General features: G+C 32.0%; 2 protein-coding genes, 1 long non-coding RNA gene and 1 other non-coding gene across 12 annotated transcripts; 2 read left to right on the top strand and 2 right to left on the bottom strand.

The window, feature by feature from the left end:
* Window positions 1–74: 74 nt before the first annotated feature.
* Window positions 75–4,077, top strand: LOC100817700 (quinone oxidoreductase-like protein 2 homolog). The gene is made up of 6 exons (XM_003523248.5): window positions 75–660; window positions 744–852; window positions 967–1,058; window positions 1,348–1,606; window positions 1,977–2,120; window positions 3,685–4,077. Exons 1-6 carry the CDS (start codon window positions 317–319, stop codon window positions 3,775–3,777), a joined length of 1,041 nt encoding a protein of 346 aa, XP_003523296.1. The 5' UTR covers window positions 75–316; the 3' UTR covers window positions 3,778–4,077.
* A 1,790-nt stretch (window positions 4,078–5,867) lies between these two features.
* Window positions 5,868–7,204, top strand: LOC121174805 (uncharacterized). Its single transcript, XR_005891209.1, has 2 exons — window positions 5,868–6,965; window positions 7,056–7,204. It is a non-coding gene; the product is annotated as an uncharacterized lncRNA (long non-coding RNA).
* Window positions 7,205–8,540: 1,336 nt separating this feature from the next.
* On the bottom strand, window positions 8,541–19,687 carry LOC100817169 (autophagy-related protein 18c). Of its 9 annotated transcripts, none has more exons than XM_041015024.1 (8): window positions 19,338–19,687; window positions 18,227–18,491; window positions 17,417–17,580; window positions 14,208–14,292; window positions 12,320–13,164; window positions 11,489–11,747; window positions 10,606–10,729; window positions 8,541–8,978 (listed from the first exon to the last, which is right to left on the bottom strand). In XM_041015024.1, the coding sequence occupies exons 5-8, from the start codon at window positions 13,100–13,102 to the stop codon at window positions 8,885–8,887; spliced, it is 1,260 nt and encodes a 419-aa protein (XP_040870958.1). In that variant the 5' UTR covers window positions 13,103–13,164; window positions 14,208–14,292; window positions 17,417–17,580; window positions 18,227–18,491; window positions 19,338–19,687; the 3' UTR covers window positions 8,541–8,884. The 9 variants fall into 9 exon arrangements, with proteins under 9 accessions (XP_040870958.1, XP_040870957.1, XP_040870959.1 ...); XM_041015023.1 differs by having other exon boundaries at window positions 18,395–18,491; window positions 19,395–19,687; XM_041015025.1 differs by having other exon boundaries at window positions 17,851–19,687.
* On the bottom strand, window positions 18,145–18,338 carry MIR319I (microRNA MIR319i). The gene has a single exon (NR_048890.1). It is a non-coding gene; the product is annotated as a microRNA MIR319i (primary transcript).
* Window positions 19,688–26,117: the final 6,430 nt, after the last annotated feature.

The following is a 26,117-nucleotide window of genomic DNA, read 5'->3' as shown; positions in this document are numbered from 1 at the left end:
AACTTCAATTATGAAAACTACCAACATATTAACTTCGACTATGAATAGGACACGTTTCTGATAAGTTTTACTTTTTAATCATTAAATTTTTTTTCTTCTTGATCCTTCATTTTGTAGAAAGAAAGAGAGCTAACTAATTTAGAATTTAGAATTTGATCGAAAGTTGGTAACCTTGTTTCGGCCAATAATTATTGTATCTCTTTTGTTTTTATTTGTATACTCCCTTGACGTCATTTTTTTTCTTCTTGTTTTTGTTAGTTTTCTTTTACTTGAAATAATCCTCTGGTAAATCCAAGACAACAACAACAGAGAGAAAATGGAGGCACTGTTGTGCAGAAAACTGGGTGATCCAACGGTATCTTTGGAAGACAACAATAGCCCAATAGTTCTGTCAAAGAATCACCCAATTCCCCAACTCGATTCTCCCACTGCAGTAAGAGTGAGAATCAAAGCCACAAGCTTGAACTTCGCCAACTACTTGCAGATACTGGGCAAGTACCAAGAGAAACCCTCTTTGCCCTTCATCCCGGGCTCCGACTTTTCCGGTTTCGTCGACGCTGTTGGCCCCAAAGTTTCCAACTTCCGAGTCGGAGACGCCGTTTGCTCCTTCGCCGCCCTCGGCTCCTTCGCTCAGTTCATCGTCGTTGACCAGTCCCAGTTGTGAGATTCCGTTTGCTCCTGCTACTACCTTTTAATGTTGGTTTTTTTAGAATTTCTTAATGTAAAGTTGTTGTCTTTTTAAGGTTTCAAGTGCCCCAAGGTTGTGATCTTGTTGCTGCTGGAGCACTTGCTGTGGCGTTTGGCACTTCTCACGTGGCACTTGTTCATAGGGCCCAATTGAGCTCCGGTCAGGTATGTGTGTATGTATCTATTAAGTCCCACAATATGCATGGTTGTATGGTAATTGGTAATGCTTATTGTTCTGTCTTTTTGTGTGGTTAAGTGGGTTGTGGAATTGTGTTGTAGGTGTTGTTGGTTTTGGGTGCAGCTGGAGGTGTGGGACTTGCTGCTGTGCAAATTGGAAAAGCATGTGGGGCCATTGTCATTGCTGTTGCTAGGTAGTGAATATTTTTTTTTTAAACTTTATTATATATATGGGTTGCATATGATATGACATAAAATGACATAATGGCATTTTACTAGTTATCTCCATCTACTAAGGTTGTGTTTGTTTTAGCTAGATTACACTTTCTGAGGCACGTTGAATGTGAATCCTTGTCTCACGTCACAATTTGTTTTAGCTAGATTACACTTTATGAGGCACATTGAATGTGAATCCTTGTCTCACGTCACAAACAACTATATCCCTTGGAGTTGAGTCTTTTTTTTTGCATGATCTGGTGTCAGGGGAGCTGAAAAGGTGCAGCTCTTGAAATCTCTTGGGGTTGATCATGTGGTGGACTTGGGTAATGAAAATGTTACTCAGAGTATCAAACAGTTCCTTCAGGCTAGAAGGCTTAAGGGAATTGATGTCCTGTATGATCCAGTTGGAGGCAAGCTCACTAAAGAATCTTTGCGGCTTCTGAAATGGGGAGCTCACATTCTCATAATTGGGTTTGCGAGTGGAGAAATTCCTGTCATCCCTGCTAACATAGCTCTTGTTAAGGTATGGCCGGAATGATGTTTCAGACCATGAATTTATCTTGTCTAACCTCATTTGCTAAATTATTTTATGCTTGTTGCTTAATCTGATCATGCTTTATTCACATAAACTATTAAATTTGTAATCACATTGCGCAAGACATAATTTGAAATTAATTAGAAAGGGATGTGGGGGGAAGCACAACTGAGAGTGCCAGACAATTGGCTGCCACATTGATTGGATCCCTTAAACCCAATAACTTTGGATCTTTAAACTTATTTCTTGGGTTTTGCTGCCTGCATTACATATTCACATTAATTCTGCCATAGCTGGTATAAGTTTTTGGTTATGATTTCTGGGTTATGATTGCTTTTATTAAAAATTATTGTACCAGAATTGGACAGTGCATGGGCTTTACTGGGGTAGCTATAAAATACACCGCCCAGGTGTTCTCGAAGATTCACTCAAGGAGCTACTGTCTTGGTTGGCAAGAGGCTTGATTTCCATCCATATTTCTCATTCTTACCCCTTGTCAGAGGTCAGGAATTTCTTTGTTAAAACTTTTCTACTAATTTGTGTCTCTCTTTCTCTTTTCTTTAATTCTATACATATTCCAAGACTTAACCATTTATTTTAAAGAGATTTTACTGCTGCTGTAACCCTTTACAAGGAAGTATATTTCTCTATTCACTACAGCTAAATCAACATATTTAGTGGCCATATTCAGGTAATCAGGTTCAACAGTGAATTCAGTTTAACTTGCCACATGGAGTGGCAATGGTTGTTATCTGTCCATCACTATTGTGGTTTGGGCGCTGGTTTAATGCTACTCTTTCAAACTGCAGTTGTTGTGTTGCTCATTTAAGTGTTATACGACTCGTGATATGGAATTGTCATGAGATTTGCCTAGTTTATACACTTATACTAAGACACCATCAGAGATTGTAGTATAGTTATTGAAAAGAGACTTGGTCACTGGGGTCATTTAGTTCGAGGTCAAGTCTTTGAAAAGTATTGAGCTAGGCTAAAGTCAAGAAAGGAGGTGAAATAAAGGATCTATTTGATTTCTTCGTAGTGACATAGGGATTAAAGAAAATATGAAAAAAAAATTAGTTGCATACTTTTGCTTCGTTACCACTTTGCAATCAAATTGGCAATTACCAAGGTCCCTCTTTTAAGGAAAACATTGAAAGGCATAAGTGAATTTCCTTTGTCTGATGTAGACATGGTAAAGCTAAAACATGGCTTTTTTTGTTCTTTATAGCAGCACACCATATAGCTTAGTAGATAGACAGGATTTTCATCAAGGAACCCAGCATGTGTATGCAATGAAAATTGGAAACATTTTAGAGTAATATTTGTAATAATAACAGAATGGACAAAGCTTTTTTTGAGAGATATTAACAGAAAAAAAAAGAACCTTGAGTCTAGAAAAATAGTTTCCTTTATTGTTCTGCAAAATTAGATAGCCGTTTGGCACTCAGTATGGAAGATATGTGTGGGAATATTGAAGATATAAATATCTGTTCATAATATGTAGTTGAATGTTATTTTCTTGGGGGTCCTGTTTCATCAGGTTAAAATTAGCAATTAGGTCATGGTGGAAAATAGGAAAGGTTATACATGTGTCTCTGAAATATAGGCTTCAAGATGACAAAAGCATTTATCTAAATATTCTAATTTACTGGTTGTAATGTCAGTGACGAGTAGTTAATCCCTCCTAACTTTAAAAAACATGATAAGTTCTTAGAGAGGAGAGACTGAATCCACATGTTTTTAAGGTTTGAGAACCAAATTCATTGATGTGAAAGCAAAGGGTTTTTGACTACGTTTGAGCTAAAGTATAAAGACTAAAAACACATTTTTCTCTTACATCATTTTCATACATTGATTGAAGTATCATATTATATATATATATATATATATATATATATATATATATATATATATATATATATATATATATATATGTATATATGAGAAATTGATATATATTTAGAAATTCGTATCACTTGCCTCATTGTCTATTTTTGTGCTTCATAGATTTTTAATTTTGATGGGGGCTAGTACAATCTGGTGTGAACAGTTTCTTATCTTTGCAGGCCTACCTCGCCTTTTCTGCCATCAAAGATAGGAAAGTTATTGGGAAGGTGATGATTGTTTTTGATGAAAAAACTACAAGATCTAAGTTGTGATCCTGCCAAAATTATGCTAAATGGTTGAATAATTTGTTCTGGGTACACAAGGATTGAAGGCCTATATTAGCAACCCAGAGATGTTAATGTACGGAAACAAAATAAAAGGAGCAATCATTGTCAAATTATGTGGAAAAAAAATATTACCCTTGAAGCCCTCACATTGTTATGTAAAATCTTTACGTTGTTGCTAAGATTGATTTTCTTTTTTCAAGTTGTAGTACTGCTTACAGAAAATTTTCTATACAATGTTTCAAAGCTGTTACTCTATTGTTAATGAGAGACTTAATTTTTTACGTACTTCTATGATACAAAAACTTAGGTACCACCGGTTGTTTGATTCATTTTATTTTCTGGTTTTCTTTAAACCATTCAAGCATCTCATCAATAGATATATTAAAACTGTCTGGCCACGTTTTGCCAAGTGTCAATGGATTTAAGATTCAACCATCCATTTTTTTAATCTTAAATCCTATTTTTGAGCTATTTAGAGACATTTTTTGGGAAAATGAGTTGACCAAATCTCCTTCGGGAATTTGCCAAGGGATTCTTCATTCAATTTCGAGCATTTTGACATATTATGGGCCTCAAACGGACATTCCTATCAAAAGTTATACCCGTTTGAAGTTAAAAAAAAATTTTCCGTAAAAAAGCATTTTGCCAGTACGAGTGGCGGGACCTGCCACGTGGACAGTAACTCGCGAGTCCATCAGGCGTCGCCACGTGTCCAACTCGCCAGTCCCACTGGCGAGTCCCCTTAAAAAACAGACCCCCTAGAAAAAGTTTCAAAACAATCCTCTTTTGAGAATTAGTTTCTAAAAATAACCTAGTTTGAGAAATTTATCCAGAGGTTGTTCTTTAGTTATCTTGTGATGGCCGCTAGTCTCACTCTAACATCTATAAAATAAAAACAGTAATACTATGGAGTCTGGACTATGTGGGTGACCCTATCCGTAAATAATTTTTTAACCTCTTCTCTATGATTATTGATGTGACTTGAATTTCTATAAAAAAAAAATGGCAGAAAAATCTGTTAATAATTTTATTAAAATATTAAGTCTCTTCGTTTCTATCATTGTTAAAATTAGTCACATAATCAATGATTGGTATATATGAAAAAAATAATTTTTTTTCTTCTTGAATTTTTAAAATAATCAATATATTGTGCAGATTATCAGAACATTCAAAATAATATTTTCAAATTTGCTTATCACGATATTATTTTAAAATATAAAGCTAATCACCATATAATATTTTAATTTGGTTATTAAAATTTGGAAGGAGAAATATAAATCTATTAAATTTCTATATATAAAGACTGTGGTTGTGCCAATAATTATTAATGGTAGGAAAATGAGGGATACGAAAAAATCAGAAAAAAAAATTGCAGATGGTGACACGACTACCAACAATTTTAGTTGGTAACTGTATTTTTATATAATGATTGATTGATATATTGATTGGTTAAAATCATCTTAAAAAAATATTGATGAAATTTAGATGGAAATTTGATATATTAGATGGAACAAAAATATTAATGGAATTTAGATGGAAAAAAGATAGAAAATTAATTGATTGATAACGATAATTGATGAATATCGTATTTTATAAAATCAACATTCATGAAAGATTCAATAACTTTCTTATTGTGAATATAAAATGTATTTACTTAATTGATAGATTTAATTAGAGTATATAGTCATTGTAATTGTATTGTAATCCATATAAAATAAAATCAATAATTTTGATTTTAATTATTTAAGTCTAATCATATGGAGTAATCCTTTTTTAGAAGTTCAAATTAAAAAAAAAAGAGTAAATATTTATAACAAATATTAAATAAATCACCCTATGGAAATTTTGATAACAGATAAACCCACGATAAATCTTCAAAGTACAGATCAAATTGCAAAAACCCAAGGCAGGCAGGAAGTGAGAATGGTGGACAAAGGCAAATCCAAATCCGATTCACCCTTCTTCAAACCTGGCTCTGCAGTGGAAATGAGCATTTCCACATTCCATTTTCTGCACGAATATATGTAGGTTTATCACTTAATTAGCCTTTCCTCTTGATAAGATGGGTCAAAGTTAATAATTTAATGTTTAAAAGGCTCCCTTTGCGAATTTGAGTGCCAGTAGTATCAAAGAAATACTTCCCCTAGGCCTAAACCTCCCAAAATATTGCACCAATATTATGTGCCAACGAGTTCTAGAGCACACCATGTTTCATAAATCAGTCTTCTCTTGGATCATCACAGTAAATTGCTGCCGACCAATTAAAATCCACTCAGACACGCTGAATACACATTCATATTAGCTGGCCTCTTCAGAAAAGAACAGGAAATCCAACATGCAAGGATGCAGTTATCAGACCTTGATTTTAATACATGAAGAATGAGCAAAATCCCAAGCATAATTGCAGTACAACCTGTTTTAATACATACTTTTGAACCATATATGGTTAGTTTGCTTAGCTTGCACCCCGGTTGGTAAAGTCACAAACACATCACAGCTAGTTTGCTTAGCATTCACCCTTGATTTTAATTCACTGCTCATAATAATGATTTACATCTTCGTATCTAGAAAGGCAATTGAAAATGAAGAGCCAAACTCTAAGACATTGAATGGCTTAACATCCATAACAAAGTCAACTATGCATTTTGCAAATTTGAACATCAAGAAGAGCTTCTTTCGACTAATTATCAAATTCTAGAGCCCATGGAGAAGCCGCGGCATTAGGATCACGATCAAGTGCTCTCAACTTGTGAACCCATGATCAATACACCTTCATCTTTAAGAGGGGTCAATGCCTTTCCCAAGTTATAATGGTAAGTTTGATTGAACTGGTATGTCAGCTTCTTGGTAGCGGGTACATAAAAAAGAGAGGAACCCAAGCGCCATGGTTAAGTTCTCGCTTTCCAAATTTTGCTATATTAAATAGTTTTTCGTCTCTCACGTGGTTATGCTTAACTGATTACTTGGCGAGATCAAACATATATGTTGTGGGTAACCAGTTTGAATCCATTTTTGTAAATTTCTCTTGTGGAGGATAACTTAAATATCATGGCTAGGGTGATACGACAATGGTTGGTGTGTACTGTGTTGATTTTGCTGAGATTTTCCTTTATATAATAATATGCTTCACCTAATTCATTTTGCATTTGCAGGTTTAGGCCAACTCATCAAAGGTAATATATGTAATAAGATTTTATGTTGTCTAATGTTATTCTTTATTATACTTATTGTGGTTTTCTTTTGTTTTTACTTTTTTTTATCAGGGATGAGGATTGGCGACAAAAGAAGGATCATATTCCAAATTCCCAATTTCATCTTTTTATTTGTTGATTTTGATTTAAAGTTGTGGTATTTGCATATAATAGTACTTGAAAAATTGTATTTAGGATAATGTATAAATTGATTATTGAAATTAAGGTGCTTCTCTTTCTCTTTTTATTTTAACTTGCACTTACACATGCATAGTACTTGAAAATTGCTAGGAAGCATTTTGGACTAATTCAAGCATATGAAATTGAATTCATATCTCAACTCTCAAGCATCTACTATGATGTTTAACAGTTACAGTGGGGTGCCAAGGCGCAGGCAACACTAGAAGCATGACACTTGAAAAGGAAACGCCAATAATTTTTTTGCAGTTCCATCGTGCATGATCTTGCATATCAGGTTGCAGCAATAGAAATGGAAAAGGAATGCTCTAACCCAGTTGAAGGTTTCGAACTACCTGTCACCTTATTGGGGGAAGGCAATTCTGATATTCGTTTGTACTTTATCCTCAATGCATACAATTGTTCAATTTGTTGGGAAAAAAATTGTGTACCACTGCTGAGGTCAATTTTATACTGAAGCATTGTAAAGATTAGCCAAATTGTAGATGAAAATGTTGGCTGAAGATGTTGCTTGGTTTCTAAATTCTTATATTTTTGGTAGGGAGATCGTATTCATGTTTCAATAAGGAAGACATTTATAAGTTTCAGAAGGAACTTCATGAGGATTCTGTGTACTGTTTTGTTGTATGTTTGTTATATGATCTGTTGATATGTAGTTTGCTCTTGGACTCTTGGTGAGACCATGTGTTCTTTCATGAATTTGAGAATCTTCTTAACAACAAGCTACACAGCTATATAAGTATGTTCTCTCTCTTGGGATTGATTGATTTTATTTATGTATGAATAATGTGAAGGGAAATGTTTAACTATATGAGGTCAACAAGTCTGATGGCAATTTCAATTTTGATGATGTACAATTTTTTCACTGCATCAAGGATAGAGGTAAATAAAGCATCATCATCATTGCTATAACCATTATCTTCTTCATTCCACCACCAAATTTCTCAACGGAGGAGAGGAACACTGAAGTGTGTCCTATCTAAAAACAAACGAATACTAAAACATTGCAACAATACTGATCAAAATCCCAAAATTCTAAAGATTCCATTTTTTTCTTACACGTCAACTCCCTAGTTACAAATCATAACCAATTCACGGTCCAACACAACTCGAGTTGCACTTTAAGAGATGACGAATGATAATAACAACTGATATTAGAACATCTTCAACAATGGTTACTTTAGTTAATTTAATAAAAAAACAACGGTAATTAAGTTTCACCATTAGAGTTATTTGAGGTGACGATTGTATATAAGGGACACTTATTTAAGCAACGGCTGCTCAACCAAATGGGATACTTACGCTGTGTACAAAATGTAATACTATTGAGGAGTTTCAGTTTCTTTGTATTATCAAACCTTATCCAAGTAAATGCAATACTATTGAGGAGTCCCAAACGCAACTATACATCTGAATGAATGTACCCAAGTAACATGACAATATACTCCAGCAAAACATGCCACTGCTACAGTGATATAAAAAGTAAGTCATTTATTTGTGATGCAGCTGATGCTATCGGTATTTCTCCTTTTCAATTTCAATTTCCCCCCAAAATATACAGGATATACAACAATGTATCTCCAGATCCTCCAAAACAGGGGAATCATATTTACACAAAATGAGAAGAGTTTATTGCCTGGTGCTGGACACATATTTACGCGGCTTGAGGATAGTTGCTGCATGGCAAGGATGTTGAGCAACTTTTATTTGGGCCTATTTTCAAATTTTAAGAAACGAACATACTCCTGCTGCACCACCTCTCCCCCATGTACTTGATCAAAGCTGCATCTATAGAAACTGGTATCAAAGAAAACAAGAGAGCAAAAGGTTGTGAGTGAGGTTAACAAGAATTATGAGAACTAAATAAACTGATATCAAAGAAAGAAAAAAGAGAGCACAGCTCGAGAGTAGGAGTGACAATGAACCGAACCAACTAGAAAATAGTTCGAAATTCAATTCGATAATCAACTCATTAAATAAATGAGTCAAACTTAAGTTGCATATAGTTTGACTTGTTTGGTTTATGAATCAGTTCGATATATATATATAATTGATTTGATTTTTTATTATTTTATATATGCAAGGTGGGGTAGTTTTTATTTATGCAGACTTTGCTTATAATTATGTTTTTCTTTGTCATACCATGTGGCACTACAAAGTTAATAGAATTAGTTCAATTTTTCTTTTTTAAAAAATTAAATAATCATTTTATCTAAAATCTACTAATAAGTTGAAAATTTGAGATGTATAGGATTTAAAAATTTTAACTCTTTGGTTCATGTGATTCGAGCTAATGAACTGAACCAAGCTGTTTCGTGAGCTTGAACCAAATTGAGTTTAAGCTGAAAAAAAAAAAAAAGATTCATGTCGAGTTCAAGTCAAGCTTCGAGCTGAACTAAATATTAACGAGCCGAGTCAAGTTGAACTGAGTTCGGCTCAACTTAACTCATTTTCACCCCTAGTTGTGAGTAAGGTTGACAAGAACAAAGTTCCTTCACAAGGCTATAAGTGATAGAGAAGTGACATAAACTGAATAGTCTTATACATTTATATATCTCCTTTTTAGGCTAATGAATCCTAACATGAGATCAACTTCAAAGTAATTATACAGAAACAATAATTGTATAGAAGTAGCTCCTGAAACTTTCTCTGCATTCATGCATGTATTTGAAAGTACACTATATATGTGTATATGTGAGAATCCACTAACTCCATAAATAGCTTTTTGTAGAATTTTAGAATCAAGTGGAACTTCTTAATCTAATTAACAAACAATAAAGTGGCCCCCACCTAGTGTTATTTCGGAAGCATAGATGTAGACAACCTTACCCCTCCAAGTGGACAGATTCTTTCTAAAGATTCAATCCTGTCACGAGGCAGCAACCTTATGATTGTGCCAAGGCTCACCCTCATTTTAACAAACAATATACTTTAAAAATATAAGTAAATATCAACTATTAAATTAGAACTTGAGTCTCTGCTTTATCTTAAATTTGATATGCAGACACCAAAAATATCACATGATTGAATGAGAAGTTCATAAAGTTTGCATTTTACAAAAGGTTATTCATCATTAAAGGCATCATGAACATGATTCAATGATAAGTAAATATCAATGATATATGTTACAAGTCTTACTTGGATCACCACAATATATTATCTAAATTAGCTATTAATCTCAACAGCATGCTTCATTAAAGGCATGTTTAGAAGTTTGGAATGCTGCAAACGGCAGTTAACACATTCCCAGGTATCAAACAGAGAAGGAGAAAATTGTATCATTGGCCATTTAAGTGCATTCCAATAGCTTTCCAAACACTAAGATATTACATTTATCTCAACTTTATATGAAAAATTTAAAGATCAACGATTCAATATCTCAGACAAGTTCACAATAATAGTAGGACAATGATAATATACATACCTCCCATCCATACCAACAATTATCACAGAGTTCTGAGATCCAAATGCCACAATGAAATGAGTGTATTCAGGCAAGTGGAACTGGGCAAATGACCATTCTGAGCTAAAATATTTTGGTAAAACTCCTACAATATGGTCAAGGAAAAATTGTAAGCATAAAAGGATACATGTACCATGAATATTGTGCAATATCCCATTTTAAAAGAAAAACTTCATAACCATGAGTAGATTTAGAGAACAGAAACCCTGTATCCTTGAAAGATATGGGTTCTGTTAGAAAAGATTATGTTAATACAGCAATGCTTTACAAGGATTTGATTCTTAAAAAGGATAATGCTACATCAACAACTGTTATATAACCCCCCAAAAAAGCATAACTAATGTGCAGAGCCATTGGTTTCATCTAGATTTGTGCAGAAAAGTATAACCCTGTGGAAATCCAAAGGTAAACTTAATGGAGGTGAAGAAATTGGCTTTTTGTGTGTCTAAGCAATTAGCAATCAGAACAGGACAAGCATGCACATACACCAGTTCTTGGGAGGTGATCCTACCTAGCACTTATATAAAAATAGTAGACCTTTAGATAGATGGTTTGAAGTGGATCTAGTAATTCCATCAAGTTTTCTAATCTATAAAAGGTATCATCAACACTATCTTTACTATTGGATGAATTTTATTGAAAATTACAATTTTGGGTGGGTCCCACTTCTCATTTAATGACCTTCTCTCTTGATTTAGAAGTGAGACCTTCAAAATTTGTGATTTCCAAAAAATTTCAATCAATAGCAGAGTGTTAGAGAGAGTGTTTGCAATGAGTAAACTGGATAAAATGAATGAATCTCCAAGTTATGATAATTTCAACTGCTCAAGAAAATTTATTTTACCTCTCATGAAAGATAATGATGAATTGGGGTTAGCACCAGTATTTGGAGAAATCAAGGGATCTAAAGAAGATGAAGAATTCTGATGAAACAGTGCAGGCCCTTGAAAAGCATTTGGCTGAGTCAAACTATCCTCCCCAGACACTCTCACTCTCAAGCTGAATACATGAACAGTGCCTCTGTCACTTGATGCTGCCAACCACTGGACATTTGGAGACAAAGCTATACTGTTGATTTCAGCTCTATCTACCCCTCTTCTTACCTACAAGCAAGAGTAAATGGATCATAGAACATGAAAATAAAGAAGAAAATTTGATAGAGAAGATCAAACCAGTTCCTACGGAAAAAAAGTTATAACTTTTGGAAATTTTGTGGACAATCCAAGATTATTAAGGCACAAAAGCTTCTTTTTATAAACAACACAAATAAGAGTAACTACAAAACATGCTAAAACATTATTATTGTATGGAGATATCCAAAGTTGCAAAGTAAATTGGTATATCCCAGTATTATTTAAAAATGATCAAGTGGGAGTGTGCAAACAAAACAATAAATGGTTCACAATAATGAATATATCTTATATACAAGATGTTTAATTCTAGAGAGAGATAGTTTGTTTTGATTTCCTACTTTCATCAATCAAAAGAGGAATATGAAAACCTTTGAATAAAACAGCGTTACAGAAGAAAAAAGTTCATTTTTTAGTCAATCCATACTATACTATGCAGACATGAAAATTAAAATTCCCAAAAAAGAAAAATACAAAGCAGGAAGTTAGACATAATAAATTAATAGAGTTATCACAATAATAAAATCCACTTCGTAGTAACCTACTTCTTGTAAACGAGACCCATCCATTGTATTGAAGATTCTAATTAAAGTGCCCTTCACACTAGCAGTTGCAAGAAGGAGCCCATCCAATGTCAGAGTGAAGCATGCAATTTGAGAATCATGAGCATTGATCAATTTTGTCACGTTCAGTCCGAAGTGTTCAACTCGAACGTGTCCTTTGTGAAGACCTGGACAAGCCAAAACAAATGTATTTGAATGGTGTGAAAGACAGCACAACCCTCTAGGATTTGCCAGAGTCTCAATCTGATGAAGAAGCTTCAAATCTGTGAAGTTATAAACATATATCTTGTGCTCAAGAACAACTACAATTCGATCACGTCTTAATTTCACTCCACGAACATCAGACCTAAATGTAAATTCACCAATGCACCTGCTCTGATGATCATCCCATATCAAAACTTTATTTGGTGGATAGTGAGAATTAGCTACAGCACCAACAAGTGCTAGAATATTGCAGCGGAACAGCATCTCTACAATTTTAAAACCACCGCTTTTTAAATCACGTCTGAAAGTTTCTTTGCAAGGTTCACAATTATAGATACGAAAACCATGACTTGTGCCAGCAGCAAAGCAACCATAGTCCTGATTCCATGATATTGAGAGCAAGTCTGTTTCGTCATTTTCATTCATATCTGCAATAGGCTGGGTAAAAGAAGAGGCCCCACTATTGGGGGATTCACCACTTCCAATTCTTGAAGTTGGAAATATTCCTTGAGATGTTGAGACAGATGAACTCATATGAGAAGACGGGGCACCAGCCAGCATTTGCTGCACTCAATAACCTCAGTTGACCAAGGTATAGTAAGTGAAGTGCCAAAAGGAGATTTCTGTTGCAACAGACAAGAAAAATTCATTGATATTACTTGAAACAAATTATTAATCAGACTCTGTAATGTTTACAAGTTGCAAACTGGGGGATTAAAGTACTGGGAGGGAATTAATCAGATACTACCAAATGCAAAAAATTATATTATAATTGTCTTCATATATATTCAACAATAGCTGAGTGTTTTACTTAATGGTCATTCAAACAGGCTAATAAGAAATAAGAAATAAATAGGAAGGCAAGGTAGTCCACGAGATTATAGGCAATTCACATTTTTTATGTTTGGTATGAAAACTAAATGTACACACTACACACACAATAACTCAGAACTTTTCAATTAAAAGAGTAGCACACACATCAACTCAGAAACACACACTTTTCGTACTCGTTCTGCAGCTCAGTCCTTTCCGGCCTCATTTTCCTGATAATATATCACATATATTCGGCATCTAAACTCTAAACCACAATCAGAGTTTTAGTGTAGCACATTTAAGCTCATTGCTTGGGTCATTATTCATAACTTCCATAAACCTATATGCCTGAGATTTATCTTATAGTTAGTTACAAGTCTTACTAATTCTACAAGCTCTGTTTTCATGCACCAGTTCCCGCACCACCAGATCCCCTAGCTTCTATATCTCACTTAAAATGACAAGTACCCAAATTCATTAGACTTATCTAAGCAACAACTATGCCCTAGATTTTGATGCCCATCAGAGTTCAAACAGACCAATCATTCAAGTGTTACAGAAAGAGCAATTTTAAGGCAATTTATCTAGTGTCCCAAATAACCAAAATGACCACATAACATATATTAATGTCAAGCTTTCAATCAATAAACATAAGTTGAAACCATATTTATTTCTTCTCTGTTTATACAGGGTTTTGTATGAAACCAAGACTATGCAGTATGCAGTTAAACTGCAATTCTTCCCACCCAGCAAAAAATGCTCATTATAAGTGTTTATCAATAAAATGCATCGTGTTGTACATCTTGAAATGTTTGCAAGTAAGGGTAAAAATGTGATTGGAACAAGAGGGTACCAGCGGAGGCAATCACTCGGAGCAACTCTGACCAAAGACAGCAAATTCTCACTCTTCGCAGCAATGAAACTTCACTTCATCGCACCTACACATATCCCATGATCAGAAGTTTCAAAATTGAAAGGAAAGATGCAAACTTTAACAACTAACAAGCAAGAATTGACGAAAACATAAAAAAAAAAAAAATTGGCGGGTGACTTTGGGAAAATCAATTTGACAAAACCAATGAAAATTGAAATTCCCAGTAACGGGTGTCCAAGAAAAAGGGAAGCATAAAATCATGAAAGCAAATAAATAACAAGAAGAAGAAAAATTAAATTGCATGAAACGTGTTACAGACAGCGAAGAAGTGGAGATCAGAATGGTAAGCGTGAGGCAGAGGGTTCTGTTGCAAATTCATAATCATATGACATCTCTGCCTCTTTTTCTTAGTTTTTTCTTTGTGATTCGTCCCGTTTGTACCCCTCCTTCGTTAGCTGTTTGTTTGTTTTCTAAGTTTTTAATTGGAGAATTTCAGGGATCCGTCCATATTCATGCCTGGTTTGTTTTATTAACGGAAGGAAAATAATAATGAAAATTATTATATAAAAATATATTAATAAAAACATGATTAAGAAATACATGCAAATTTATTAAATATAATTAATAATCAATAAATAGGATAAACTTTGTTTTAGTTCTTTCAATTTTTTAATTAAAACTATTCCTGGTTTTTATATTTTTTTAAAATGACAATTTTGATGTTTGTATTTTTAATAATTGATGAATTTATTCCTTTTTATAAAAATTTAAGATATTAAGGAGGGATATTAATTCACCAATTAAAAAAATCAAGAACCAATATTATTTTTAAAATATGATAACTAAAATCAATTGCAGTTGAAAATTGAGAGATTTAAAACATATTTTATTTTTATAAATATTTCTACTATCAAAAGTGTTTTAGTTATGGGTCAACATCCTCCTCATTTTTTTCCTACATTTCTTTTATTACTAAAGTTTTGGAGAAATAATTGAAATGTAATTGAAATGAACATGATACACATTGAATGAAAAATATTATTTATTTTTTCAAAAGAAGGGGGGGGGGGGGGGTGGATGGAGAGGGTTGTTTCCCTAGATTACTAGTGCTCTAGACATAGTCAATCTCATTGACATGACATGGTTGCTGTGTTTGGCAAAATTATAGGGGAAAAACTAGTTGAAATAAAACTACTTAATTATTGGGTTTTTTAATCAGCAAAGACAAATGGTGTGTTTAATTTGCTAAAAAGACAAGACGGACAAAAAAGCAATAGATAAGAGGTAGTTGCATCATAAGATAATTTTTTGTATTGTATGTTGTTTGGTGGTCGATGCACAATATAAGTAATTTTGTATTGTATTTTATTTGATGTGCTCATGTACTGAACAAAATAATATAAAGTTTACTATAAAACCTTAGGTGCATTAGCAGCACCTTGACAACGCAACAAAAGAAAGACATTTCCATGAAGGAGTTGCGGCCCCTGACGCCACCCGATGCAAGGCCACCACTGGGTCACGGTGATGGCAGTGACGACATGACGGCCCAACGTGGTCTCACCGAAGTTGACCAAAAGAAAAAAAACACGGTGAAAAGGAGAAAGATGACGATAAGAACATTTGAATAAATTAACAATGAAAAAAAATAATGAGCAAAAAGAAAATAATAACAATTCATAATACCCTCATCGGGGGCCAAGGTGCCCATGCCAATGGCCAATGCAGGCCTCGCTGGTGGTCAAGATACGAAGTTTGGAGAGGAAAGTTTAGAGAAAGAAACATATATGAAAAAAGAAAAAAAGGTGTGGAATAATGAAAAGTCAAAAAATAGGGATAATATTATGTTTTTACTTTTGTTAGATGGACAAAAATTTGTGCAAAATTTAGTGAGTTACAAATTTTTGGATATTTATCCGGTTTATCATTCTTTATTTTATATTGTCTTTCAATTATTTTTAAAATCAAACGTTGGACAAATATATTTATATTGTTAATTCATTATTTTTTAGCTAATCAAACACACCCAAAATATACAATAGGTATCCCCATGAAAAGTACACTTAACATTCTACTTATAATGCTTACATACACACCCAACATAAAGTCTATATTGAGGTAAATCATACAACCCACAATATTCCCTTTTATCCAACAAAAAATAAATACAACCCACCAAGCCATTTTGAGTATTTTTCCAGGCTGTAAAATGGTAACAATGTTGTCGAAAATGATTCCTACGGTCTTTATACATTACCGCTTGAACCCCTACCCACCTATAGCAATGTTTTTCCTACAAATAGATAAGAGAAGGTGCATGAAATCATAAGGTGAGTTGTATAGATTACTCCTTTGACAACAAAACCGGCATAAGATATTGTTATCGTCTAACATCATATTTCTGTCATAGGTTGGCTTTCGTTTGTATTCTATCTAATAACACTCTCCATGCAAAACCTTTAGATGGGATCGAATCGAAATACCCCTACTACCCCAAAAATCGCCAACGATAAATTCTTATTCATTAATTACTCCCTGGCGCGTAACAACTACCACCTCATTTCTTATGTCAGTTTTGTTTTTGATATAGTAAGAATTGAGAAAAAAATAATAAGACACTAATGAGTAGTTCAATTACTAGAAAATTTAGTGCTCAAAAACCACCCATTAATTACTTGTTAGAGAAAAATATTTAATTGTCGTTGATATTTTGTCTGACATCATAATCTGCTTCAATATCCTGTCTGCTGAGTGTGTCAAATCGTACATATCTATAAATTAGTACTAATATTATACTTTACTCGATCGGTCCTGACTCACCACGCTTGATTAAGTATGACATGTTATATTATGCCAAGGACATTGAATATAAAATGAAGTCCAGCTCCAAATTAATTAACCCATCCACATATATATATGTTTTAAGTAACACACTAATACTAAAAAATAAAAGTATATATGTTAATAAATGTTTGTGGCCGAATTTGTTAACATATACAGGATTTTTTTTTTTAGTATAAATGTGTTAACAAATTATAATAAAAAAATATTTTAAAATATATCAATAATATATCTATCTATATATATTATCTATCTGTGTAGGTTAACAAATTCATATAGATAGATAGATACAATGCACTTAAATTAGGAATGGGAAAGAATTAAGGTTTAGATTGAATGATTGGTACCTTCAACTGGCAAGTGAAGTGTTGGACCCATGATGACCTAAATTTTGCTTTTTCAGCCACAAAAAAAAGAATTGAAGGAAAGTATGATGATGGGGGAGAAGGTAAGCTTGTACAAGAACCGGAAAGTAAAGTAGCATGTACAGTACTGAATGCTAATTCGCTTCCTGAAAAACATGTTAGGCAATTAATTAAGTAATCACTAATCACACACAAAGTTATATTATATGAGAGCAATCATTTTAATTTGAACAGATCACACACAGATATATATATATAGGACGTGATGATGGTGATGATGATTTTGCAGGCAAAGTGAAAAAGTACTAGCTAGGTGGGCCGGGCATGGAGCTATATAAATAAAAGTGATCATATGCAAGTGTTGCGGATGTTTGCCGAATCTTGGGCAGCGCTAGTGGTGAAGAGTTAATACTTACAAAGACCTAGAAGACGATAAGTTACATCAGCTACAGTGGTTGTGGCTAGCTAGCTGCACCCTTTTAATTTGTACCCGACTTAAGTAGATCATGTATATTAAGAGATTAAGTGTGTTTGTTTTTTCGTTAGAAAAGATCCAAAATTAATAAAGAGAGTAACAATTTGTTATTTTTTCATAAAATACTACATTGTTATAACATGTGCCAACAGATTTCAACGGTAAAATAAACACATCCTAATTAAGATAGTGTTGGAGACAAAGAGAAGAGATTAATATTAATACAAGTGGAGGCAACAGAAAGAAGGAGCTCCCCTTCAGTCCAAGCACAAAGAAAGAGGGATGCAAAATATCTCCTGCTTCATTCACACAATTACCTTAGCAATTTGAATCACTATTCTGTGTGTATGAATGAGTCAGCAGATGCTTCAGCAACCCTTCAATCCCCCGAACCCATGCGTGGGCTGAAGGAAGCTCCTTCACTCTCTTTGTCTCCCAGTACTACTGTACATGTCAATGCACATCTCTTGTTATTGTGTGTGTACATTTTCAGTTTCCTTTCCGAGACAGGAGACATCATACATGACATTGATGAGGGGTTGAAGGAGTGTACTGTGTATTTGGTAATGTTGTTGATGGTAGCTGAGAGATGATGATAAATAGTAAATAAATCAATCTAGTTAACTAATTAAAGATTCTCAAAATAAGGGTTAGAAAAATACATTAAGAACTAGTAATATGTATGCTTGCTAGCAGGAAATTAATAAGAGTAGTGTTAAATGGTATCATGATGCGAATTTTCTTACGAAACAGTTGTTATAATATAATGTAATTGACTAATATGTAAATTTCAAAATAAAGGAGATTGGATGATTAACAAAAATCATGGATTATGAACTATATTTAGAATTCGTACGTGCAATTGGCACTAGAAATCATTTTCCTAAACTATAGTTTATATAGGTTTAATGAAAAACAAATATATGTGGGGTTAAAGTATATATAATTAAAGGTTTCAATTAATGATAAAGTGGACAATTATATATATATATATATCCAGATTCTGTCAAATGAATCAATGAATATTAGGTCAGATGACAGAATTGTTTGCTAAAGTTACAAAACCCTTTTATCCTGATTCTGAACCCAAATTAATCTACCTAATATGCAATTGCAAAGCCAATTACTGACTGCTTAATTATTAATTCACATAAAACTAAAAGAAAAGAAATAACTGGAAAAGGAAGGCACTTCTGGTAGGCCCAAAATTAATAAGGACAGCTTCAAATAAAAGAAAACTTGCAGCTAGGAAAAGGAAAAGAGCTGAACAAGAGGCACGACAAATTCCAAACGAGGTTGGACAAGAAGGTGTATAAATATATGTGTATGTACATGCAAGCTTACAAACTGGGAATCAAGTTTCATTTGAAAAACATTTTGGTGAAAATTGGTACCAGCATATAGGGCTATATAATTAAATATATATACCATCAATCCAACACCTAGAGAAGAAAATAGCTAGGAAGTAGGCATAGGGAACCCTACTTTGAGAATTGCAAGATGATCAGTGAAGAAGAAAGATTAATCCAACCCAAATATATATAGAATTGCCACGGGAAGCACATACAGTAATTTAAATTTTTGAAAGATAAGGGCGTATACATATATATGAACGAATTGAAAGGATGTTAATTGAGTGAGTTTGGATGAGAAATGAATAGAACACAAAGTTGAAGTTAGAATTGAGTAGGAAGAGGGATTGAAGATGAGAGGAGAAGAAGCAAGGGAGATGGTGGCAGAAACCCTAAATCAGGTATTTTTTTTATGGGTATCTGCGCTGAACTGACGAAAGAAAACGAGAGTTATAAAGAAGTGAAAAAGTGTAAAGACGAAAAAAGACTTGTAGGTAAGTGACAAAATGATCAATAATGAAAATAAGAAAAGGTTATCATTATGTATTTATTATTTATTTATTGTTTTTGCAGAATTCATAGAGTAGGGACACATGATGGGTCACTGTCCCCATGAGAGTCAGAGACGGGAAAGTAAGCCCAATATCTAAAGAAATAAATATAATTGTGTGACACTTAGATGCCTTCTTTTGCAAAGAAATACAGGAGAGAAAAATGAACAATATACAATCGACATTTATATATTATATTTTCATATAAAATTTTCATTTTTTCTATTTATAGATTACGACTCTGACAGAGATTAATAGATGACTACTTTGACTGCTGCTTCTACACTGTATTTACAATTCAATTTCACTCTTAGTAATGTTACAGTAACGTTGAGCTGTAGGGACCCTGGCCCCTGACTTGACTTTTCGTATCAATAATGTTATTATTATAAATAGATTATTAGTTGAATTAATTTGTAGTTTGTTTAGTTGTTTTTTTACTGAAGTTCAGTAATTTGGTTTTTTCTTTTATTTACTTTTTTATAAGTCTTGTTAATGAATGCACAAATATTCTTAATTATTTTAAATAAAAAAGTCCTCAATAATGAATATCACAAATCTTCTTAATCATTCTTAATATAAAAAAAACACCTCAAACATGTGTTTTTTCTTTAATCCTTGATTTGAAGGAAATTTCCTATTTCTTTGACCAACTATCATGTATGTTATGTCCATTGGAGATAGTGTTTTGCTTCCTTTTCATGTGTTGAGAGACTGTATAATTTGATCTGGCTGCTTAGAAACGCGATGTGATGAAATTAAGGGAGTGCTATTTTCAGTAATTGCTTAGAATCGAACATGTTTGGCATCACTGGTTCATCATCAACCAGATCCAGAATATGGTTCAGATGTCCGAACAAGCTTCTTCCAATTCCTCATCAACATACTATCAAGATCAATGTGGATGGTAGTTCTTTATAACTTTTACACTGTTAGATTCCCTCCTATTTTGTTTATGTTTGTCTTCGCATGTAAATTTTCACAAGTTTGTGCTATACGTACAAGGTGAGGCACCACGAATTCATAACCACACATTTGTTTTAGAAACATTCTTGTTGCTCAAATAATTGCTAGTATCTTCCTATGTTTTAATTGCATATGTGAAATTAATTAATTAATTGTTAAAGTAATTTAGCTAAAAAAATGTGTTTATATATATCACAATTTAAATACAGAATACTTTTTCTGTTCGTTCTCTTTTTAATTCTATTATTCAATTGTTATACATATAATAATTATTCAAATGTATTTGATATAAATAATCAACTATATATTGAAGTGTGAAGTGTGTAGTTAGTAGAAAAAGTGGAGAAAACTGGGAATGTGATGAAAATGGATTTGAAGTTTGAACCAAAAGTAAAATGCTGCTTTGTTTTCAAGACTGAGAAGTAATTAAGAAATATATATATTGGAAATTAATTATCTGCAATGCAATTTTCTGCATTTGATAAAGGAAAATGAGATTAAAATAAAATAAACAATCTATATTTAGAAATTGTAAATTCATTTTGTTTGTTAATTAATTCCTATATCTCACGCACTACAGGTTTTTAAAAATTCTTGAGGATTTAATAAGAATATATTAATTAATTATATAGATCAAGACAACCGATAACATATATAGAGACTTTGAAACCACGTCAAATATACATGATTTATATATGTTGTGTCACTTTTGTGTGTGAATGGGTGTGTTGAAGGTTGCATAAGTATTTTCTAGAAACATTTTTTAATTTTCAATCAAAATAAAAACTTAGCCTCTCCGGACAATTAAAAAAAATGCAAAGGCTATTATTGAGATTTCATATGTAGACAACTTTTATTTTTGTTGTCAGAGTGGCAAACTTCTTTCTCAGAATGGGGAAGGAAGCGACGAGAAGTGTTTATTGTTCGTACTTGCAAAAAGAACAAGTTAGTATCATTTGTTTTTCCGTAGTCTTAAACACTATAATTGAACAAAAGTTTCAATTTTATGATCTCATTTTCTTTAAATTAAACTGCATCATGATTCTAAAGAATGCAAACAATTTTTATAAGTACATTTCATATGAAATTGTACAGAAGACAAATAAAGTATTATACTAGGTAAATTATTGTTTAATCTTCATGTTTAAAAAACTAAAGTATTCATGTTTAAACCTAATTAAACAATATTCCTAGATAAGTTATTGTTTAATTTTAAAGTAACGTAATTAATAAAAAATAAAAATATTAACCAATTAATTAGAAAGTCATTGAAATTATTTTGAAGTGTTTAATAAACAAACAAAATAAGAAGTTTGCTTTTGCAAAATCTTAAATTAAGTCTAAATAAACCAGTGTACATCATTTGATCTAACTGATGATTAAGGAGTTTAATTTTTTAAACAAGATTTTATTTTAAAAAGAATAGTCCAAAAGAAAATTTTATCATCTTAAAAGATATGGCAATAACCCGACTCAAATTAATTAAACTAAAAAGTAGTTTTGCCGCACTTGACTACCTGACGATCGAGAATGTGATCCTACATACCATAGATTATGTTGATTTGCAAAATTTATGGCAAACAAAGTTTATATATGAAATGACATAGTGTAATTCATCTTTATATATATATATATATATATATTATGAATTTTAATATTTACTCTTGAACGTAACACATTCTCTATTACACTCATTATTTAATAATGTATTGAATCCTAAAAATGTTTTAACAATTTTTTCAAGTAGTATTAATTAGAGTATACTATAACTTACAAGTGTCATTTGGTAATCAATTAACTTCAGAAATAATTACTTTTATTTGAAAGCTTTATTAGAAAGTTGATGAAATAAGTGTTCATTTAAAAAAACAATTTCAAGTTTTCAACTAAACATGCATTAACCTGTATAAAACCAATTTGATTTGATTCCCCCTTTTTCTTAAAAAAAACTATATGAAAAAAATAGTATTTGAGTTTCTTCTACAAAAGAAAAAGTTGAGTCTCATAAAAAACAAAGGCACACCTAATCGTAAGCTCCTAAGGCTTATAGAAGTCGTCACATCTTCCATTAACGACAAGACTTTATGGGAGGAACTAAAAATGGTAAGGAAAAAAATTTCAGCAACTAAAATTAGTCAATTTTTTTATTAAGGATTAAAAGTAAAAAAAATTAACAACATTCAAGAAACAAAAACATAGTTAACCCTATATTATAAGTGAGAATGTTCACTCTTACACATGATGACATTTCTTATAATACCATCTTTCTTCTTGCGACATGAGATTTCTTATTTAGCATTTATTTCTATAAAAATATAAAATTATAATTTGTTTTAAATTTTTCATTTATATTAATTTTAATATATATTTATATTGAAATTTCATTTTTTATCTCACATCTCAATTATTTATACACTCAAATTAATTATCTCTCTCTCTCTCTCTCTTTTTTTTACTTTTTTAACTTTAGTCTTTTTCCTTAAATTTAAGATACTTATATTTTCTATTTATTTATTTAGATTAAATATGTATTTTCATTTTATGATTTTAATTCTATTTTATTTCATTTTAATTTTAACTTAATTAAAAATTATCACATAATACATGAAATATTTTAATTTTATATCTCAAAAAATATACAAAACATTATTTAGAAATCAATTGCAATAATTTTATTAATTAAAATGTATTTATTCCCAAATAACTAAACTTTAAGCTGACCCATAAAAATAGTTTTTGCATAGAATAGCATGACCGTTTGCCAAATTAAATATCAAAAGCTAACATCCATGAATAGTCTATCTTTTTTAAATACGAAAATTATCATGTCTTTTGTCCGAATAGAACTAAAATTAAATCTTTCAAATAAGGTATAAAGGTTTTAACCCTAGGAAACGCGATAGGTTTCTTAAGAATATTAAAAATATCACGAAAATTGTTCATAAATAATTTCACAATGTGCTTCCTTAGCTGTTCAGTAGCTATATTCTTCCTTACATATGGAGACCAGCCATATATGCAATGTATGCATTATTCAGCTGTGCTTTTCCTAGTCTTATTCCTCATCATCAACATTCCATAAAACTGTCAGAGAACCTTATCAGCACGTGCATTGTGCTCCACGACTCAATTCCTTTAAGTTCCATTTGGGATCTAATGTTTTACGTACATATATAAGCCGTTGCGAACTATAACTATTTATACATTCCACCCCACTGGGCTAACCAGCTAGCTAACATTAACAGAACAGTGATTCTCAAAAGCAACATCATAAAAAAGAAGAAAAATGAAAGAACAAACATAATTGCATTAGCGTATAGTTTGGAGTGTGATAAATCAATTTTAGTTTTCTCTCTTCCTCCTATTACAAACTAAGCAAACAAATCAATAAAATTAAATAATTAATATATACTTTGTTGTCCCTTTTTTTCTATTCACCATAATATAAGTCATAACCCTCAAATGATTTTACCATAAATGTGTATTTTATGTTTCTCTCTATATACGTCGGAGATCTCCAGATCTACTACTAATAGTCATATAAGCAAAGTAATATGTATAGGAAAAATATGTTATATAAAATAATTTTATATTGTAATTTAATCATAATTTACCATATATCATAAATTTATAGAATTTTATAATAATTATTTTAAAAATTATATCAATAATAATCTATGATTGAATGATTATTAAACTTGTATGTATTAATAAGAACAATTCTTACTTTACAAATCAATTTTGTAATATTGAGTTAGACACAAATTCTAATTTCAGAGAAAACTAGAAAATGAAATTCAGTGTTGTGCTAACTTTGATTGCAGTGAAAATATGGGAATGAAAAAGCAAAACTAGTAACAGCGAAGCAGGGAGCAATGGAGTACAAACTAAACTGATTAAAGAAATGGACATGTGGAAGAAGGAAAGGGGGAAAAAAAGGAGAGGAAGTCCCATAAAAAAGGCGATGATGAAGATTATGAATCAAAAGGGAGAAAGAAAGTGATAATGGAAAGGCATGAAGGGTTGGCCTTTATAGTGAGCGGGGAGTCAAAAGTTGAAGTGATGCAGTGAATAATGTGTTCTCCCACAATGCCAGAGTGGGGAGCAGCAGCCAGACCATCATTGGGCCACCAAAGATATCCCTTCATAATCTTTAAATCTGCCCAGATTCTGTTTAGATTTATTTCCACTTTTCCATCACCATATTTGCACAATCCTCTATTTCTCAACGTGTCCCTCTTCTGCTCCCTAATTTAGTTATTAATTTAATGTTGCCACCCACATTCACTTTTGTGTATGTATAGGATTGCCACATTGTAAGTTATATATAGTTTAATCCTTTTGTCATTCTCCATCCACCAGCACTGGTGAGTGTACATGTAATTTTTTATTTCTATTTTATACTATTTGTTTTTATCTTAGCCGAGTGAACTAAAACTTCTCCCTCACTTTCATATACATTGATTTGCTAGTATCACATTCTTTTCACATGCAGTCAATCGAAGTTCTTTAGATAATCCTATGTAAACAAGCTCTTTCCTTGAATAATCCTATGTAAACAACATAACAAATCTAGGATGTAGACTTCGGATAATTTAAGGAAAACAAGAAAGATCACATGTCCAAGCATCACCAATATGTAATAATTATGTAATCAAGCAATGAATATTTCCTATAGATTGAGATTAGGATTCTCCAAAGTTTATTAACTTTAGAACATATAAGCCATAAATAATTAATTTGGAGTGAAGAAAAAAATATAACTACAAATCTACAAGTATGAATAATGAATTTGAATTGCATTGTACCGCAGTTTTATTTGAACTGCAGAGAATCCAATTCCAGTATTGTATTTTTATAGAAAAACAACTTCAATTATTTTGCAACAATTTAAAGGAGAAAAAAGTTAACTAAACAAAAAGGTTGCAAAGCAAGCTACTTTACACGAGTACTGGAGGGTTTGAATAGTATGCAAAACTTTCAAAACTTTATTTTACTACATAAAAAGAACAGTTGAAAAAATCTTGTGAAGAATTTCTGCTATAAACCTTCATGTTCAAACTTTATGTTGAATCCAAATCTAACCAATCTAAAATGCAACCTTATTACCTTGCAAACCAATAGCCAATATTTGTGTTAAAAAAATAGATTTCGCAATAAAGCACTACATTAAATCGCCAAAAAAAATTATTATATAAAGTTTTATAAATAAATACCATTTACCCATATAAAGTTTTCAGCACTGGTTCTATTGACAAAATTCAATGTTTATAAACATTTATTTAATAACCTAATAAAATGTCAACTTGCTCTAAAACAAATTTACCAACGTATACCTG

This window comes from Glycine max, chromosome 4 (assembly GCF_000004515.6).
Source record: "Glycine max cultivar Williams 82 chromosome 4, Glycine_max_v4.0, whole genome shotgun sequence".
NCBI lineage: Eukaryota > Viridiplantae > Streptophyta > Magnoliopsida > Fabales > Fabaceae > Glycine > Glycine max.
This window is presented reverse-complemented; position numbering and strand designations above follow the sequence as displayed.